The 20,807-nt window shown below is 38.7% G+C and overlaps 1 protein-coding gene across 2 annotated transcripts in view; it reads left to right on the forward strand.

The window, feature by feature from the left end:
* CADPS (calcium dependent secretion activator) overlaps positions 1-20,807 on the forward strand; it is a 452,323-nt gene that overhangs the window by 408,516 nt on the left and 23,000 nt on the right. For both annotated transcript variants that reach the window (XM_053668933.1, XM_053668932.1), the window contains one exon: positions 6,932-7,039. In XM_053668933.1, coding sequence (XP_053524908.1) covers positions 6,932-7,039 — 108 coding nt within the window. The remainder of the gene's footprint in view (positions 1-6,931; positions 7,040-20,807) is intronic.

A 20,807-nucleotide genomic window follows, 5' to 3' on the forward strand; every position in this document is an offset into this window, starting at 1 on the left:
AGGAAGTTAAGTGTGTAATGGTTTATTGGCTTATTTCTCAAGGGACGGCAAAATGGAAAATTGGAGTGAATTTAGCATTAGCATATATTTTATTTGCTTAATGAAAGAATGTACAAGCAATAATTATGCTTTGAATTTATATAATGTTTTCATTTTTGAAATATTTAATTTATTTATTTTTAGAGTGAGGGGAAGGGAGAGAGAAAGAGAGGATGAGAAACATCAATGTGTGCCCTGCTGGGAATTGAACCGGCAACCCTTTGGTTCTCAGACTGGCACTCAATCCACTGAGCCACACCAGCCAGGGTTATATAATATTTGCCATCAAGGGACCTCTGACTACTTCACATAGATAGTCCTTACAATGAGAAGAGAAAAGGCTTACATAATTACAGCAAGGAAAGAAGTTAAGTAATTTATTGGTCCAAGCCCCAAACAATTAACTTTCAGTTCACAGAGAGCAGACTTCTCAAATTCTCTGTGCCTGTTTCTCCATCCTTCAAATAGAGATAATAATACGTAAGTCACAGGTTTGCTGTGCAAACTAAATGACATCCGTCTATGGAACACTCAGTACCCAACTGGGCCTCGTCAGACATTTCAGCAGCAGGAGCAGGGCCCATGGTGAGGAAGGGCATGTGATGCCCACGATCTACTGCATGGAAGTGGGAGCTGGATTTGCCGACATCGGCTCTGGCCTGCCATGGTCTTTAACAGTAATAGAAATTGAAATTCTAGGCTCCTAACTCAAAGATCTCATGGCTGAGGTTTATTTTCTGTAAGCCTCAAGGCAGAGGGGAGATTTTATCAGCAAAGTAAGATGGAATAGGTAAGAGGTATGCAAGGCCCAAATATGTGGCGATCAGGTAGTCAATACTAGCAACTCAAATTGGCACATGGGGGAGGTCAAAAAGTCAAAAGTGAACCATTTCAAGTGGTTCGACCTAATTCCTACAAGGTAGGTCTAGATTTACTGTATAAATGAGGTAAGAAAATGGACTATGCATCAACAGGACAGGTGCCCTGTAGTCATACTGTGTTTACGGATGAATTATGCTATATCGGAGCTGAGCATCTGGGGGAACAAAATGAATTGGTAGAGTCTCCACCCTCTGGGGAAGCAAAAGAAAATGATGTAGCATGTCCCAAAATGTGGCACATTTGCCACTGGAAATATACAACATGATGATGACAACTGCAACCAAACCTCATAAAGCACTCACTGTGTGCTGGTTACCTTCTGAGGACTATACATTTAATCTTCACAACAAACCCACTTTAAAGATTAGAAAACCGAGGCCACAGAGTTTTGCTTCCTTGTGGTCTCACAGTTGCTAAGTAGCAGAGCTGAGATTTCAGCCAGTGCTCTTAAGCACTATGCCATCTGCTAGTTGATTTTAGTTAGTGCACAGATGAACATCTTTATTTGATTCATTGAGTAATTTACTATTGAAAAAACTATGATTAGCACCTCAAACATATAATTTCACCAATTATTGTGGCTTATAAAAAGGTAAACTTTAGACCTGGCTGGCGTAGCTCAGTGGATTGAGCACAGGCCTGTGAATCAGAGTATCACAGTTCAATTCCCAGTCAGGGCACATGCCTGGGTTGCAGGCCAGTTCCCATCAGGGGACACATAAGAGGCAACCATACATTGATATTTCTCTCCCACTCTTTCTCCTTCCCTTCCCCCTCTCGAAAAATAAATAAATAAAATATTTTTTAAAAAACTTTAAAAAAAAGGTAAACTTTAATATCAAATTGATAAAAGTATATTTTATAGCAAATGGTATGATAATAAATAATATAGTGATAATTATTTATTAGTGATAATTAATTATAGTGATAATTATATTATTACAATTTTAGAGAAAACAGTAGCGTGTAATAGACATATGCACTACATGCACATTGTTCATGCATTATAATAAATAACAGTAATCATTTACTTCTCAAAACAGCCCTGTGGATGGGGTAGTGTTTTTATCCTGTTCCACAGGTGAGGAAACTGAGGGAGGTTAAGTATAATAGTAGCCCAGGGTCTCCCAGCAAGTAAGTAGGAGGGTGAACATTCAAACGCAAGCACTTTGACTAGTAGACAGAACCTGTTGGCACTGAATCCCAAAAAAGAGTCAACTGTGTACATTTCTTTCCAACTCTGCCTTCAGTGAGGGCACATTGGCAGCGCCAACTCAGCCATGGAGAGTATTTACACCATGGAAATTGGCAAGCACTGCAAATCAAGGTTTGCCGTTTGTGTTATTTTGTTGTTTCAGTTTTTTGTTTTGAAGAGCCAGTTTACCATCACACAACTATCTCCCATTCAGTGGTCCCCAAACCAAAATGTGCAATGGTAATACTTGGCAAGGATTTTTGTTTGACTTTGCTTTGTTTCTTATTTGTTTGTTTGTTTTTTAAAAGGGATTTCTCATCCCTTGCCTCCAGAGATTATGATTCAGTAGTTCTGGGATGGAGCCTGGAAATCTGTTTCTGAAAAGCCCTCCACATGATTCTGATATGTAGTCCAGGACTGGGAACCAATGGACTCAATCAGTGATTCCTGACCTTGTCTACAAATTGGAAACCCCTGGGGAGCTTTCTGCACATATTAGTGCCAGGTTGCTTGCCAAACTAAAACAGTCTCTAGGGTGTGGGGTTTAGGTGTTAGTATTCTGTAAAGCTCCCCAGGTCCTTCTCATTTGCAACCAGGTTTAGGTATCATTGGATAAAATCATCTTCTAAGTTATTTCTAGCTCTGGAGACTCTGAGTTCATTTGTGTTACTGTGTGATGTTGGCATATGGTTAATGGGTTTAGTTCTGTGTGGGAACTAGTAGTTAGTTACCCTAGAGACTTGTCTTAATTATCCACGCTAACAAAGAGAAACATTATTAGCAGTCATTCAAAATGTTGCATATTCACCAAAGCATATCTCTTTGCTTTAAATGTAGTATTGGAGCCTCTGGAATACATAGCAGGCTTGCATTGCTAATTAGGGCTTGCTTAGGTTACTGAAAGTCTGATTTCATCTCCTCAAACTCAGAACTATCCTGATAGGAAAAAACTGTGATTAAAATGCCTTATTTTTCCTAAGCCACACAGTGACCCCTTCACAAATGAGGTGTTCCATATGTGGATGGAGTTAACTATACAGAGATTAATTTATTTGTTGTTTATTGTAAGTCTTCTAAAAATCTACATCCTATGCCATCAGTCTGTTCAAGCCATGCTTGAAATAAGCGATGTAATTGTGGGATATTAAAACCATTGTCTAACATTTTCCCACTGTTTGTCGACAACAATGCGGTTATAGCCTAATTTATCTAATAGCATCAGTTGTTTAGCTAAGAATATTTTCCATCTATAACTACAAGTTAGCTCGCCTGTGTGTAAACAGTTTCTATTTTAACCATGTGGTTGGAAATCTACTTAAAATGCATTACATATCCTCCCCTGCTTTTTTAAACAGGGAACTAGCCACACTTTAACCTTTCCAGCATGACTTCCCTGGTGTCCTGCTCCACCCAGGGCCTCCCAAGGGTCGGGACAGGCTGCCGCTCCTGACCCCCACCACTGGCGACTCTACATGTGTGGAGCTCCAGTTTGGCAGCTTTCTCCCTCACACCCAGGACATCGAGAAACCTGATAGAACCCTTTTGTCAACACACTTGTTCCAAATAGGTCCCCTCTTTCCCCTGACTGGCCCCCCACAAGAGGGTAAGCAAACTTGTTGCAGTTTGATGTAAAGCTGATTCGAAACAGTAGTGAATAGGAGCCCCAAAGACCCTATTAAGAAAAAAACTTCACATTTTTGTGCCGAGACTTTGTGTTTTTATTTTTCTTCTTGGTTCCAAAGTAGATTGTAGGTAAGGCTATGAAGTAATGTAATATTGGGTGGGGAGATCACAATGGCTTAATGTTTGCACAGTAATATGGCTTTTAAAGCATCTTAACATACATTATTTTAGCTGATCATAATTTATGAAGGTAAGTAAGGAGCTATTCTTTTTTTTTTTTTTTAATTTTAAAAAAAAAAACTGGGAAGGAGAGAGGGAGAGAAGTACAATGTCCCCCGTCCACTCTACCCAGCCAAGGAGCTATTCTTAATCCCATTTTACAGATAGTATAACTAAGGCCCAGAGAGATTTATTTATTTATTTTATTTTATTTATTTCTTATCCTCATCTGAGGACATACTTGCTGATTTTACAGAGAGGGGGAGGGGGGGAGAATGAGAGGGACGGAAACATTGGTGTGAGAGAGAACCATCAGTCAATTGCCTCTCACACACACCCTGACTGGGACTGAACCTGCAACCCAGGCATGTGCCCTGACTGGAAATCGAAACCATCACCCTTCAGTTTATGAAATGACACTTCAACCAACTGAGCCACATTGTTCAGGGAAGGCCCAGAGATTTTTAAATGATTTTCAAAAGTTCCAATTTGTGGAGGATCCAATAAAAATCTACGTATATATAGTAAGTCCTCACTTAACATCATCAGTAGGTTCTTGGAAACTGCAACTTTAAGTGAAATGAGTTATAACAAAACCAATTTTATCATGGCTAATGGACATAAACAAGAGTTAGTGCCTAGGACCATCTCATCAACTATTAATGTACTAACAAAAAGACATTGAAGGAAACAGCCATTAGTTGAGGAGCTGCTGTAGAGTGACTGAAGAGATTTAAATAGGAGGTGGGAGGGGGTCTTATTCATTCATGGATTTGTTCATTCAGCAAATATTTACTGAGTACCTACTGTGTACCGGGCCTCATTCTATGTGCTAAGGATTAATAGAAAATAGACCAAATAAAGTCCCCGAATTCATGGATTTTATGTTTTAGTTGGCTAAGACAGACAAAAAACAATAAATGAATACATAGTACAATGCTAGATATTGATAAGTGCTATGAAAAAAATTAAACAGGGTCAAAATAGAGAATTGTGGAGCCTCTTAACTAGCTGGGAGAGATGAATCATACTGATTTTTAAATTTTTTTGTTTATTTATTTTTAGAGAGAAGGGAAGGGAGGGAGGAAAGAGGGAGAGGAACATTGATGCATGAGAGAAACATTGATCAGTTGCCTCTCACAGAGCCCCAACTGGGGACCCGGCCCACAACATAAGCATGTACCCTATGGGAAACTGGGAATCCAACTGGTGACCTTTCAGTATGCGGGGCGATGCCCAACCCACTGAGCCACATCCGTCAAGGTGTATGCTGTTTTTTTCTTTTTTTAATCAAAGTTTTTAGAGCTTGAATGGCCCTTTGGGGATTGCAAATTTAGTGAAAAGAGAAGGCGTGGTTAAAATAACTATTATTGTAGATCACAGTTTCTAACATTGCAGGTTACTAATACATCTGCTGAATTTGGCTTTGGATCTTAACCCTAAAATAGCTTGATATGTTCAGGAAAAGGCCATATCTACCACAGTCTCACCAGGGAAAAAATGGAAACAATAATAATAAGTTTCTCAAGTCCCCCAAGGTAGGGGTCTCTATGCTCACAAGAACGCCTTCTGATGTGCGGCTGCCAAAGGGAGAGGAAGAGAGAGCTGCCAGTTTAGAACTGATAGCTATCACTTTCGTCTCACTGGAGAACCTCTATTGTTTCATTTCATAAAACTGCAACAATTATAGGTCCATCACAGAACCTGCTCGATCCATTCCATGAAAATTGCTTGAAAGTGTAACAGTTGACTGCTGTGGCTTTGGATTGTCTTCATTGTTTTTCAAATTAATACCTTGTCATTGTTTCAGCAGGTGTTAAGAAATGTTACCAGCATCCCAGGGGCCAAGCATTGGCCCTTTGCTTGATAATTGTTTGCTTTATATCAGGAAAAAAAATACAGTCCTACTGTTTCCAAACCTTCCTCATTTTCACCCTGGAAATTACACAGAAGTGTTAACTAACTTCAATTTGCAGTGCCTGACAGTCCCCGTCTTGTAGAGAAATGATACTTTGTGATCTAAGGTAAATCACAATAATGAAAGCTAATCTTTTTAGTTATTAGCAAACATCCATATCTACTATGGAAATTTAAGGAGTTAATGGCAGCTCTCCTAATGACCCATATTACAGTATTTTAATAGGTTTCTTTGGAGATAACTTTGATTGTGACATCTTAAGCAGTGTGCCTTCTGAGTTTCATTTTTTGTTTTTCTTTACAATAAATCATTTCCAGTACTGGATGAACCACCTGCTTACCTTTACAGCAAATCTAATTTATTTAAAAATCAAATCCTTGCCCCTCCCCCGCTTTAATGCTTAGACAATAACGCAGCACCAGAAAAGCAAAGACAAATGGTTGAATGTCTCCTCTGAGGGAACTGATTAGAAAATACCACATACTCAGCTTAAACTACCCCCCAAACTGCAGGTTGGGTGGGAGAGGGTACAGATTGAACTGTGATTTGTTAACACTTTCTCAATGTTTTAAAAGGAAAAGGGGATCAAGAAGACTCACATTTTTAATGTTATATTAAGAACAGACAGTGGAAGACAAAATATATGTGGGTATTTTCACACCTGATCTTCACCATAAGGCCGAGAAGTGATATAAATGTGGGTATTTTTAAACAGGGGTTGGGGGAATTCAAAGAAAAGCCAGATAAAGTCTCTGGGTTATCCAGTGAATATATACTGGAATATCTTTGCCAGAAAAAATTAATAGGAAAAAATCCATAAAACCCTTTCATCTCAACTCCCTTCCTAGCCAGGTTTGATTTCCAGAAAGAGCAGGTTCCAATATCTGTTCCTACCAGTCCAGTCTGCGGACAGCTAATACATACTGTGGATAGCTTCAGATTCCATCAAGGCAATGTGAGGGGAGGGGTGTGAGAAGAGAGAGGAAAATGCAGGGCAGTCAAGAGAGGGTCGCTGTCATAAAATCCCATTTTCATGTTTGCTTGTTTCTTTGCAGAAACCCGGGATGGATGTGGCCGATGCCTATGTGACTTTCGTCCGCCACTCTCAGGATGTCCTTCGTGATAAGGTCAATGAGGAGATGTATATAGAAAGGTTATTTGATGTAAGTAAATGCCTTCTCCTCCTTGCAAATCAAGGAGGAGACCCTCCAAAATGTGACAAAATAAGAGACAGGAGGATAAGTCACATTTTGAGAACATGGATTGGTCCCGATTCAGACAAAATCTTTTCCTTTCCCTCTGCCTTAGGCTCTTATCTGTCGTGTGTCTGTTCTGAACCCACTCTGGTGTGGCCAAGTCTCAGTCCCAGTCTGTGTGATACCTAGGACAGCGCACAACCTTTCAGCAAGCAGGCTCTGTCCTGCACGAAGCTTGTGAGGCAGCTCTGGCAAAGACCTTTCTTGGTCATGGTTCTCCTCCTTGCAGTCTGGCCTTGCTTTAGGGAGATAGATATTCTAGTCGGGAGGCTGAGCCAGCTCACCCTCCTGGGGGGTGGTTCCTCCCTGACACCAGCTGTGGCATGCAGATGTGCATAAATATGGCCTTGTTATTGGTTCAAAAGGATTCAGTTTCTGGGAGACCAGAGATCCTTACTTAGCCGTGGGTTTTGGCAAACACGTTAGAGCTGCTCGGTCAGTTGCTGTTCTAAACCAAGGTGCCCCCCTACCAACCTACCCACTTGAAAACTTGGAAAAAGAAGCAAGTGCACAAAGAGCAAGTATATCAGGCTGCCAGACCCAGACTGAACTTCAAGAAACACAGACTTCCATCAATTAATAGTTACCGAGCAAAGTCATTTCCACCGTGAGAACATCTGCACTCCCAAAGCAAGCCACTGAAGCAAAAAAAAAAAAAAAAAAAAAAAGAAAGAAAGAAAGAAAAAAAAGACTGTGCTTTCGTCTCAAATCACCCACCTCTTTCAGGCCAAAGCAGATGGGCTATCTAATTTAGCCAGATATTTTGCTTCAATTTCCACTGAATTTGCCAGTGTAGACCCGGCCAGAGTGCAGGGACGCTGACGTACTTGTCTCCATGTGGCTCTGATTGTGCAGCCGACTTCTGTTTCGTGAAGCATGAGCCCCTCCTGTCCAGGTTTCTGTATTTTTAGTGCCAGCCTGAACATTAATGTTTTGGTCTACTATGAAATCCGTGTTTCTATATTTTTTCTGTGATTGTGTTCGGCAATTTACATTGAGTTTGTGTGTAAGTGTGTTTTTGTTCCACAGCTCAGTGAGCTCATTGTTGGCACTGCTTAGAGTATTGCAGCTTCTGACTTTATATGCCTTGTCTTCCAGCTCATTTGCTTTCCTTGTGTGTTGAAAAGGCTCCTTTCTTTTTTTCTCTCCCAGTCATCCTCGTCCTGTGCTCAACATCGCTCCTTCCTCTGCATCACCTTTCTTTGAGAAACCTTCTTACTTTTTAATTCCCACCTGTCCCCTTTCAGATTAAAATGGAACTTATCTCTCATGTCAAATGTTTTATCACATTATATCAAGTGGCATGAATTAGAATCAAATAATCTTCCTGTGTACATCTTCTAGCATGACCCACATCCACTGAGAATGCCTCATACATGCATAAAGCTCGCAGCGGGTCCTCTCCCTTGTCTGCATGTGTGCCTTTATGAAAGTTCTGAGCCTAGAAGGTCTGGGGGACAGTCACCCATCCAATAGGCATTGAAAACAGAGACAGGCATCACCTTTGGGTCTGCGGTCAGGAGTCCAAACACTCTGCCCATCTCCACTGCATCAAATTCCAAACCACAAATTTTTGAGAAGCCTGTGTATTGTTCTTTTCAATGCCTAAGTTGCCTTTTCCCCCCTTGATTAGTATCTTCTGAGTCTCAATTTTGTGTGGCTCTTGTGTGCGTATGCGTGTGTGTTTCTGTGTGAGTGTGTGTGAATAATTCATGCTCTCTTAACACTTTGAAACATCCAGGCCTGAATTTGATGTTCAATCTGTAATTTTGCTTGTCACTCCATTAACAAATAGCCCACCCAGCCCTCTTTTATATTTTTTTAATTAGAAGTACAAGGGGAAATTTTTTATGGTAGCCTTCTTAAAGGCAACCAGACAAATTGTCCTCTTCTGTGACTTTTTAAAGGGAAAAAGCAACTGAATCTTTATTTGAAAAGTAAGAGTCCAGCCTTGCACAGATAGGAAAAGTAGACTCGTCTGACTATTGAAGAACACAGGCAAGCTCAAGCCCTATGGTATTTAATGTAAACTAATGATGGAAAGAAAAATTACTAGTAATGTGTCTTCCAGAAAGCAAATTATGTTTAGGGTGATTCAGTCCCTCTACTTATTACAAGGGATTGTAAGTATTTTGATCCCTTGTTGAATTAAACTGACCAGCATAAATGACAGGAGAAAAATTGTGAGAACTGCTATTTAGTCTTACATTGTCCCCATTATGTTTTTCCAAGGGAGTCCTAGTTGTAGTCCCCGACGTATCTGATTTTAAACACCTAACCATTGCAATTGTTCACTCAACATCACCCCCACACCCGTGGAAAATAATTTTAGTAGCTTGTTTAAAGATAATAAATTTCTTTGCCATTTACTTCTTACTCTTCAAATAACCTGCTCCCCTAATTTACAGAATATTGGTGCTAGGCAACCTAACTGATATAGTGCAAAAAAAGTTATTGAATCTGTCATAGATTTGAAACATTTGTCATTTGAAAAACCCAGAGCCTCTCAAAAAGCTTCATTACCATGCTGTCTCAGTAATTTAATTCAGTACTTACTGTTTTTCTATAATCTAGCAGCAAAACATCAGATTACCAACATGTTTGATTATTTTCAGCTTCTGTTTCTTCAAGCGTGGTATTTATTTCTTTGCATATATGGGCTGCGAGGCCCTGGTGTCCACTGAGCTAAACAAGGGAATAGGAATATTAAGGCAGGAGGGTCCGAGAAGCCTGCCACCCTAAATTTCTTGCAACAACAAATTGTTCTCTCAACTACATTTCTTAATAATAGGGGGTCCTGAGGCAGGTTTTTAAACAATTGGCATAAATCTATTGAGAAAAACTTGTTGATCGGAGAGGATTCTCTTCCAAATTGTTGCATTTTGATAAATGGCAAAAATGAATAATAGAAAATTAGCATTTTGAATGAGAAGAAAATTCTGTATCTCTGAGATTGTTTGCTGTTTGGGGGTTGTTGATTCTGACTGTTGTGTCATTCTCTGGTTCTTAGTTTCTGCTGGCATCTGTCACTTTGAGGCATGTTCTCAGAAATCCTGTTGTGTTTTTAGCTGTGTTCCTTTCTAAACCTGTTTCATTTACCTGATAAGTCCCTTAAGTTCTTGGTATTCAGTATTGTCCCCTTTTTTGCCTTTCTGTGTGTGCCTTGTAGGAAAGGCTGGATGGCATTAGTGTGTGTTTGTGTCTGGGAGCATCTGGACTAATAGCCGGTCACTCACTGTGTGCATCTTCTGTGTAAGGGGGGCCTCAGTCTTGGCGCTCTCTCTGAGCTCCTTTTCTCTCTGCCTCGTCAGCGTACTTTTGGCTGGAATTGGGTGCTTGTGGGAGATTATCGGCATAGCATTTGGGGTTCTATATTTGATGCTCTGCATTTTTATCTATTTTATTATGTAACTTAAGAACAGCTTTCCAAATTCATCTTCACCATTTTTTTTAAACAGGCGTTTTCTAGATTTATTGAAGAAATATATTCAGATGTAACATTGCTTAACCAGATCTTTTTAATGCAGTGAAAGTTTCCTGTTTGTTAATATACTTGATTTACAAGTCCTTCTATAAAATACCATGCACTTTTTTGGTAATGCCCCTAACTGGTCCAAAATTAAGTGCTGATTGGAAAGGAACATGCTACTTCATGTAGTATTTCAGATACACAGTTGTATATTTTTACCTGCACTTGTCATTTTTTCTAAAGAATGGCATGTGATTGTATACTGATTTTAGTTGCTGCAAAATATGAGTTTATTATATTTTGAAAGAAAAGCAAGAGAGTATGTACAATAGCAATGAATTTATATTATATTAAAGATGCTGAATTTTTAATAGAGAATCAGATTGCTCTCAGATTGAAGTGGAAGTCTGGCCTCCTTGAAAATTATTGCTGACTTTTAAAGAAAATATAAAAAATGAATATGAAGTGATCTCCACATTCCTAAAGCAGCAGCTGAGAGAGAAAGCACAAGCCCAAGAAATAACTCAAAGACAGTGATTTAAGGCTTGAGTGTCCATAAATCATGCAGATGGCTTTCCCCACTTCTCTTGTGATTAATTCAATATCTTCCCCAAAACAAAAACATGCTTTTTTAAATTAGATATCTGATCATCAAGAGAAGCGCCTAAGATTTCAAGGTCTAAACAAAAATTAATTTATTTTCCTTCCTCCTTGTACTTCTTGAAGACACAGACTGAGAAGAAAATCGGGATTAAAAGAGATGTGCTTAGGCGAAATCATCTGCTTAAACCTCACATGCTCGGAGATGAGTGATTAAAAAGCCATCCTGCACTTGGATGGAGTCCACACTGGGGGCAATGCGCATCCGTACTGGCTGTCTTCAGGCCTGCATGTTGTAAAGCAGGCCCTGGGAACATTTGCCTGGAGATGATACGTGGATTATATAGGTCAATTATACACTTAATCTGCCTTCTGGAGGATTAAGTATTTGCAGATTGACTCTGCATTTGGCTTCTCCGTGGCAGTTTTCAGATCAGGAAAGGGCTCCTTACCAAACTACCTCATAAGCACTTAATCAGGCCACACGGTCAGGTTCAGCCAGGCTGCTGCTCTGGGTTCTTTGCCTTGCACAGATTTTAACTTGCTGTTCCATTATCAAATCTTGTAATTGTCCACTTCATGTCAACACAATAATTTAGTGTGAATATTTTCTGTTAAAGAAGTAATTTGACAAATAAAACCTCTATCTATTAAAACATAAAAATATATAAAATATAAAATAGGATGGAGCAAAAGTAGGTTTACAATTGTGAGTATGAGAAACAGAGTTTGTTCTTATCTTCTTATTTATTACTTGTATTATTTCCCATTCAAACAATTATAAACCTACTTCTGTCCCACCCTGTATTTGCTATAGTCATATATGAAACCACCAACAAACATATTTTAATAACCTTATTTAATTACGAAAATGGTATCCATGTGAACATGTATCAAAGTAGGAGTCAATCTGCCAGAGGAAGTACTGAGGAACAGACTCTGAGGAAAGTATTATGTTATGATGTAAAATCTGTCAGGTAGTCACTAATTGTCCAGGTGAGGGAAACTACTTCCAAAAGTATGAATTGGGGAGAGGTGCACAAGATTCACCAGTAAACAGGTTGTGGTTCTCGTGGGCTGATTAAACAAAATCAAGGCATATCGCCCTGTAGACACAGAGATAGTGAGTGATTCCCTCTGTAATCAATAAGCAGGTTTGACTGCCCCAAATGGGAACTATTGTGTAGTGATCATGGGCCTTGCCTCTGGAGACTTCAGACTATACCCCTGATCTTTCCAAGCTGGTTGACCTTGGACAAGGTATTTAATCTCTGAGCCTCAGCTGATACATCTACAGATAACAGATATGATAATAAGCAGAACCTTCTCATGGAGTTGGCATCGGGGTGAAATGCCATGTGCAACTGCAAGCATCAGTCTCTGAGGAAGCGTTTGGTAAGTGTCAGCCACCACCACCATCATCATCATTACACCATCATCATCACTGAAAGGGAATGCTTTTCCCAGACATCTTTTTTTTTTCTTGTTAAACAAAACTCTATATCTGTTCTAATGTGCTGTAAGAGTCTTGCTATCACATCCAGACATTAACCTGCTTAGAATTACTTGATATATAGCAGCCTGGTGGTGCCTTTTTACTTGTGATGAAATGTGGTTCTGGAACAGGCCCCCAGTGATGCTTGGGGCTGGGGCTTTGAAGTAAGTCAGATAAGATTAGACATCCTGATTTTGCTACTCCTGAGTTTTCTAACTTCAGCTGAATTGTTTAGCCTCAATTTCCCCATTGGTAAAGAAATTGACTACTTGCAGGTGTTGGAGGACTAAATAACATAATGGATGTAGACTGTCGTAATGAAAAATTCAACAAGTCTTTCATTATCATTATCATTCCACTGATATTGAAATGACTTAGCTCTACCCCCTAAGCAAAACCACAGTGCATTGGTGAATAATTGACCTTCTGAATGTGAGGAGTTTTGTGGGGGAGAAGGGAGGAGTGCTAAATACCTTTTATTACTACAGATGCAGTATACATACATTGTAGACATTTAGAAAATAGAGCTAAGCAAAAATAAGAAAATGTTATGTTCCCAGTACCCAGGGACTATTACTCAAGTGTTTATTCCTTTGGATCTTGTTCTATGTGCTTATATACATTATGTACTTTTTACTAAAATAAGCAAGCAAAAATTGCTTTTTAAAGTTAATGATCTACATTTTCCTTGTCAATAAATGTTCATCTAATACACTGTCCATATCCAAAATTCCCCACTTGTCCCCAAAATATTCTTTACAGCTTATTTGTACAAACCAGGATCCAACCCAGGGCCCCACCTTCAACTGGTTGTGATGCACTTTACATTTCCTTTTACCAGCACTGGCTCTTTTTTCCCAATCCCGACTTGTTAAAAGAACTGCCGTGCCAATTGTTCTGCAGACTGGAGGAGTTTATTACTATCTAAACATAGAACTGATTTGAAGAGAAAAAAAATCTAGCTGAATTCAACCAAATAGTTCTTTTAGACATAATTAGTAACTCAGCATAATTCAACCAGGGTTTTTTAAACCTATTCTCTGTGTGTAAGGAGAATTTCTAAAGCTAGTTCTTTAAAAAAAAAAAAAAAGGCAGCAAGAAATTTACAGAGGCCAGGGTACAAGTTGGCCATGTGAGGAGCACCTGGGACTTTATTTTTTGAATTAAGGCATAGATATCTGAGCTCAGTGTGTAAATCTAAGGTCCATGGTCACAGGCCAGTATCTCTTGTGTTTCCTAAACTTATCAACCTGAAATTATGCCCTTCAAATCAGTCTGAAGCTGAGCTCTCATACTCTTCAAATCAAATTTTAATTGAACTATGGCCTCATTCTCTCAATTATCAGGCTGAAGTGCATGTCTTCACTCTGCCAAGACTTCCTTTAGAATCTGTGTAATTATATACATTGGAACAGGAAAACAAATCCAGTATGGACCAGGAAAGGAAGATAGGAAAGGAGAGACCATGATTTTCCACTAAATATTGAATACCAAAGAAAATTCTGGTAGTTAAGCCATGTCCTTGGCTGTGCATTAAAGCTATAGAGGACTGTCATTTCCCAAGAAGAGTATGGAAACTGGACACAGAGTCAGAGAGAAATAGGAAGTGGAAGGAAAGAAGGTTTATCTGCTCACCTTGATTTGTAGCATCATGAGATATATACAGGGCCTGGCAGAAGTAAACCCTGTTTGAGTGTGGTTGGTAGGGCAATAATATTGTTGTAATAATTGATAGTTTTAATTTGAATGTATCACCTAAGTATGAGTATGATATTGTTATGTTACAGAATTACATGCTTATGATTTTGCAATAAGAGATTTTATAATAAAAGGGTCATTATTTGTGCCAGGCCTGTATAATAATATAAATTACATGTATATAACTAGATACCTAATATTACCAAATAGGTATAACTATAGATCAATAGATATACACATATACAAATTTGATTGAGGTTTGTGTTCTTGAAAGTGAACCTTACACTCAGACCTTTCCAAACTGAAAGTAAACAACAATCCAAGTTAATCTTCCTGACTTTCATCCTCCAGTGTCCCCCAAAGACCCAATATCTTCATGATTTCCCTGATTCCCACCATATACATCTGCTTTCTTTAAACAAAAAAAAAAACAGCATTTATTTTTTAGAGAGAAGGGAGGGAAAGAGAAAGAGAGAAATATTCATTGTTTGCCTCTCATGTGCCCCCAACCAGTGAGCCTTTGGTTTGCAGACTGATGCTCAGCACTACTGCTTTTAACAGGTTTTCTATTTCTTCCCCCATTAAGGTAAAGAAGACTTAGCGCTACCCTTGTTGAGACATTTGCAATTTTAATGAAATACTTAACTAAAAGAAAAGGTCACTACTAATAGAAGTTTTTTATCTTGGACATGACAGCACACTCTACGAGTAGGGGAAGGGATGGAAAGAAAAATGTCTTGAGGCCTCTGATGCCCTGTTGTCATGAATCTGGTATTCAAATATGAATCCTCCCACATCCCATGGCATGGCCTCCACAGTAACACGTAAATGACGATTATTTATTTTTCTTTTGGAGTTCTTAGATATAGAGCGCATTTCTATTCAACATGGACATGGGAGTGTTTCTCATCCATGCCTGGCTGGTTTGAAGTTTCAGCAGTCTTATATGAAGAAAATATAAGGGATCATTAATACATTGAAATTATTTGGATTGCATCAAATGGGTTAATGCTATCCAAAAGGAATTGTTTATTTTTGTTAGCATCATACTTGCAGATTTATATTTCAGTGGCATGTCTTCATGTAGTTCTTTTCTAATCTAGCTTCTTCCTCCTAAAGCCATTCATAGAAATAGTTCATTTTTACTTTGGGGCAAACCTTAAATAAAACTGGTCTTGAAATTTCTCTAGAGCTAGTGTGCAACAAAGAGTTTTGCTTAGTGACTTTAATCGAAACAGCTCTCTGTATTCCAGGAAACACTTGGTGGGTACAGTTAATTTGTTTTCCAGAGAAGAATGTTCCTAATAATTATCCTAAGAAGCCAGACTGATTGCTGTGTTATGTTAAGGTCATGGTATCCTTGCTAACATAACCCATAGGCTTAGAAAAGGTTTTTCCCTCCATGGCAGATTTATGGTATGGAGGCAGTAAGCAACACACTTAGACCACACATGTGCACACATGCATGCAAACACATAGTAGCCAACATACATTTTATAGAACAAATATTATTACACTGTGTTGCAAGATGTACTATATCCTTTAAATACTTCCCATTAAGTAACCATGTCCCTTCCTGCTGGGCTCTGTAGAGGCTACTTTCACAAGATTTCACTGTCTAAACCTATCTAGACTCATAGTCTCTTGATTTAATATTTTTTAATGAATGAAATTAAAACATCATCTAGGTTATTATTATTCAAAGTGTGGTCCATGGATCCTTCAACATCAATTTTGCCAGGGAGTTTGTAAGAGGTGCAGAACCTGAGCCATAACCCCAGCCTAGATGATTCCAAATTTGCATTTTAACAAGGTGCTCTGTTAATTCAAATGAACATGAAAGTTTGAGCAATACTGGACAAGATCAGTGACTTTCAAACTTATCCGTTCATGGTTCACAGTGAGAAACAAATTTTACATTGCAACCCATTATTTGTATGTACACACATGCACACACATGAAACAAAAGTTCATGAAACTATATGTACACTTAATATGATTCAGTCTGACAGTCTCTATTCCATCTTCAAAAAGGTTGGTGGTAACCAATCAAATGATTTCACACACACTACTAGGTCACAACCCTCAGGTTTAAAAACACACCTTGAACAAAGTTCCTCACCCTTGACATTATTGACATTTGGGGTCAGGTAATTCTTTGTTGTGGTTTCCAACCTGTGTATTGAAACATGTTGAGCAGCATCCCTGACTTCTACCCAGTAGATGACAGTAGAGCCTCCCTCTCAGTTGTAAAGACCAAAAATGTCTGTAGACATGGCCAACCTGGGACTTAGCTTGGGAGCTGTGCCAGTCTCAGAAGTAGATTATGTTGGGGAGCTTGGTGCAATGACTGGAAAACGCTTGTAATACATCCAGACTCTCCACCCTCTCACTGTCTCTCCCTAGAATAATCCCAGTCGGAGCCCAAGAACAATCTGGAGCAGCATGCTAGATCAGCAGGGTGGATCCCACTTTGGCCTCTCTCAATTGCTTTTCTGCTCTTTGCTTTCAGTAATTCCACCTGGACCTTGGGAGATATATATCTATGGGAGATATATATGTATATGTATATATATGTATATATTATACATATATTATATATTATATATGATGGATAGATACATAGATAGATAGATACATAGATGAGAGAGAGAGATAGAGAGGCATATATATATATCTTCTACCAGTTGGCTACAAGTTATTTTTGTGTGTCCAGAAATCTGAAATGGAGACTCAACTTGAATACTTCATTCACTTCAAATTCCCAATTTCGAAGAGAATAGCTAACAGGTTCTGTTCTTCTGTTAAACTCCTGCCAAGTTTATTAAAAATCCCAATTAACGAAGTCAAGTGATTTGCCTCCAGTGTGGATATTTCCATATCAGAAGGCTTACAATGATAGTGTCAGTTGCCATATTGTGTGCCTTGACTGCCTTTGGCAGAATTTTTTACTCTGACCATCCTGGACTAATGCCAGTTTTACCAACACACCCCTAGGTCTTGCCCAGGATGGGGGTATTATTACCAGATATATATGCCAATCAGGATATAAGAGACCCTCTCATTTTTGTGTGTAAAAATATTTTTTGAAAAGAACAATAATGTATAAAGTAAGCAAAGTTAATTTCATGAGTTTTCTTATGAAATTCTCTAACTCACTTTTTAACGTAGAGAACTACCACTCTCTTTTGTTCAGAAAATGCATCACTTGGCCCAGGAAACCACCCTGTTAGAAAGAAAACACCCCATTGCAATGTGCCTCACTGGCTCTGGGAACACTAAGTGAGTGTTTCCCACCCAGACATGATTTTGCCCACCAGGGACATTCAGCAACATCGGGAGACATTTTTGGTTGTCACAGATTGAAAGGTGCTACTTACATTTAGTGGGAAGAGGTAGGGAAGCTGTTAAACATCCTGCAATGCACAGACATCCCCCCACAATGGAATTATACAGCTCAAAATGTCAATAGTGTGGAGGTAAAAATAATTCTATTTTTAATGATATGGATGGACTCTTTGAGGTTAAATTTGGGTGTAAAACAGAAGCATTATCTCTGGATCATTTTCTCACCCAGAGATTCCAGTCGCTGTCTCTGAAGAATACTCTACCTGGCAGGTAGCTCAGAAACTAGTCTCAAAAATCTTTTTAACAAGCCTCATCCAAACTACCTTTCTAGGGTCAAAAAACAAAAAGCAAGGAATTGTTAACACCTAACATTCTCAGCTTAAATTTAGCAGTCACCCGTGTGTAGGTCCAATGGAGTTTCACTACTCCAACAAAAACTCCAGTCTCATCTGTTAAAGGAATTACAGCAGCTTCCTTCTGCTAGAAAGTGACCCTTGAAGTTTTTAAGGAACCAGATCCTTTGTAGCAAATAGATTTAAGAGCACAGGCTTTGGAGTAGGACACCCTCAAGTTCCATTTTTTGGGTCTGCCTCTTGCTAGCTGTGTGACTTGGCATAACTTTGTTAGCATTACCGAGTCTTAATTTCCTCCTCTGTAAAATGATGGTAAAAACATTACCTGGCTCTTTGAATTAGGAGGACAAAATGAGGTAATGCCTATAAATCATAGACCACAATTTTTGCTGAGTAGAAATTACCCCACAAATGACTCCTCTTTTTCTTCTTGTCTCTGTCAATGATAGTAATAACATAAAAATCAGCTCACGCCTTTACCTAATACTAAGTAGGCCTTGCAGAGAGAAGAAAAGTGTTGATATGTTTGTTCCACAAATTCTAAGAGCCAGACATGAATTGATCAGAGACCATGATAACAAGCAGCAAAGAGGCAAAAAGTCCAGTGATATGCAGGATCCCTCAAGGAAATTTGTTTTAAAGTAGAGTAAGAACCCAATGTGATTACAGCCCTGTCTTCACTATGCTTAGCAATGCTTCTATGAGAAGAGGTCCTTTCAGAATTTAGACAAGGGACATAGCACCACCTGGGTTATGATGACGCCAATCTAAGCATCTAGATATTACCTTCTCCATAACCTTAAGGGTTAAATTCTTCCTGTATTAATAGGTGTTCTTTTGTCTTACTGTGTGCTTCTTAACCAGGACTGCACATCAGAATTACTTATGTATATTCTTTAATTGTAAAAATGTCCTCATCCAAATTGTATACCAAATATTCTGAGTCAGTAGATCTAAGAAAGGGCTCAGGCATACTTGATAGATAGATAGATAGATAGATAGATAGATAGATAGATAGATAGATAGATAGATAGATAATAAATGCAAGTGTGTAATCTGACCAAGAACCATTGGTTTAGAGGAGTGATCCTCCACTGTGGGTGATTTTGTCACCCAGGGGTATATTCGGAAATGTCTGGAGACATTTTTGACTGTCACAGCTCAGGTCAGGGCAGGGGTAGATGCTACTGATTGTTGTTGCATGGTACCATTCTGATGCCATAGTAGATGGTAAACATTCTACACTGCACAGGAAAGCCTTTCACAACCAAAAATTATCTGGCTCAAAATGTCAGTGGTGGTGAGGTTCATGAATCCTGAGTTAGGGAATAAAAGATACTGAAAGATGTGTTTATTTCTGTTATCTCTGTCAATACCATTTTTACTTTGTGTCTTATAAAATCACTTCATAACTTTGATTCTTTGTTTGTTTAGCAACAGTAGGAAGAAACAGAAAAAGGTACTATTATTTCCACTTTTAAGATAAGAACCTAAAGTCCAGACAGAGCTGCCCAGGACTACAAGGCCCCAAAGTCCCTACCTCCTGAGAGCAGCAGTCTTATCCACCTCATTCATCGCTGCATCCCCAGTGTCTGGCATTTTGTAAGCCCTCCATAGTTATTTGTTAAATATGTATTAATGAATTCTTAGCCCTTTCATAGTATATTGTGTGCCTTGTCAAGGATATTTTCTATTTCCAATTCTAATTCAAAAACAGTAATTAAGGCTTTTAACTCTCTCACTGTGAATTATTGCAATTATCATCTTATTTTTTTTTGAAGCCCTGAATACATTGTGCTCTGGTTAATTTAATGGGGAGTGAATTTTTTCAGCCTATTTGATATTTTGACTAATTTGAAGATTTATTGGAAGACCATTGCTGTTTAAACTCCTACTTTTGAAATGATTTCTAAAATGTCTTAGAAATCATTAGTTCTTAGTTCTATTTTCTGCCTTCCTGGGCATTTGAAACACAATCTAAGTCTTTAGGTCAAGATCTTTCAAGGCTCTGGCTATACCATACTTAACCTCAACTTTCACTATCCAGACCCTGAAATATGAAAAGAGTGAATTACCCAGGATCACACCACGAATTCCCACACTCCAAATACAGGGCTCTTTCTGCCACACATCTCAAGAAGATGGAGCTGAAATATTTATTAGCCCACAGACACTCTGAAAGCTGCTCTTTTGATTTGGTCCCAAAAAGGGCTTCTGGGAAGAGGAAAAAGGGCAGCTTTCTCTTAAAAGACAAATGCAAATAGGGAAGGACTCTAATTAATTGAGGGTTTAATAAATAACTGTTTAAGAATAAAAATGATAAGTTAGTTTCTTTTCTGTATATTTTCCTGACTGTATGTTGGAGACAATAACATCATCTTGTTAAGAATGTTATTTCTTTTAAATCCTCTTAGCAGCCTAAGGAAGTAGGTGCCTAGTGATTCTCATTTTTTAGCCTTGCAGGCTGACAGCCAATATCCAACAGGTACTATCTATGCACCAGGTACTGTTCTAGGCACTAAAATGTAATAATTTGTGTAATTCTCATGACTCCCTCTGAGGCAGGTTTTTATAGTTAAAGAAGTTGAATCATTGAGAGGTAATCAAGCACTAAATTGAGAAGCCTGGGAAGTGATCAATTCTAGATCAACCTCTTCTTCCTAATGCAGAGTGGATAACCACCATGTCTTAGAAAAACTTACACTGCTCAAA

The sequence above is a fragment of the Artibeus jamaicensis genome, unplaced genomic scaffold, assembly GCF_021234435.1.
Source record: "Artibeus jamaicensis isolate MK-2021 breed Jamaican fruit bat unplaced genomic scaffold, CSHL_Jam_final contig_519, whole genome shotgun sequence".
Lineage (NCBI taxonomy): Eukaryota > Metazoa > Chordata > Mammalia > Chiroptera > Phyllostomidae > Artibeus > Artibeus jamaicensis.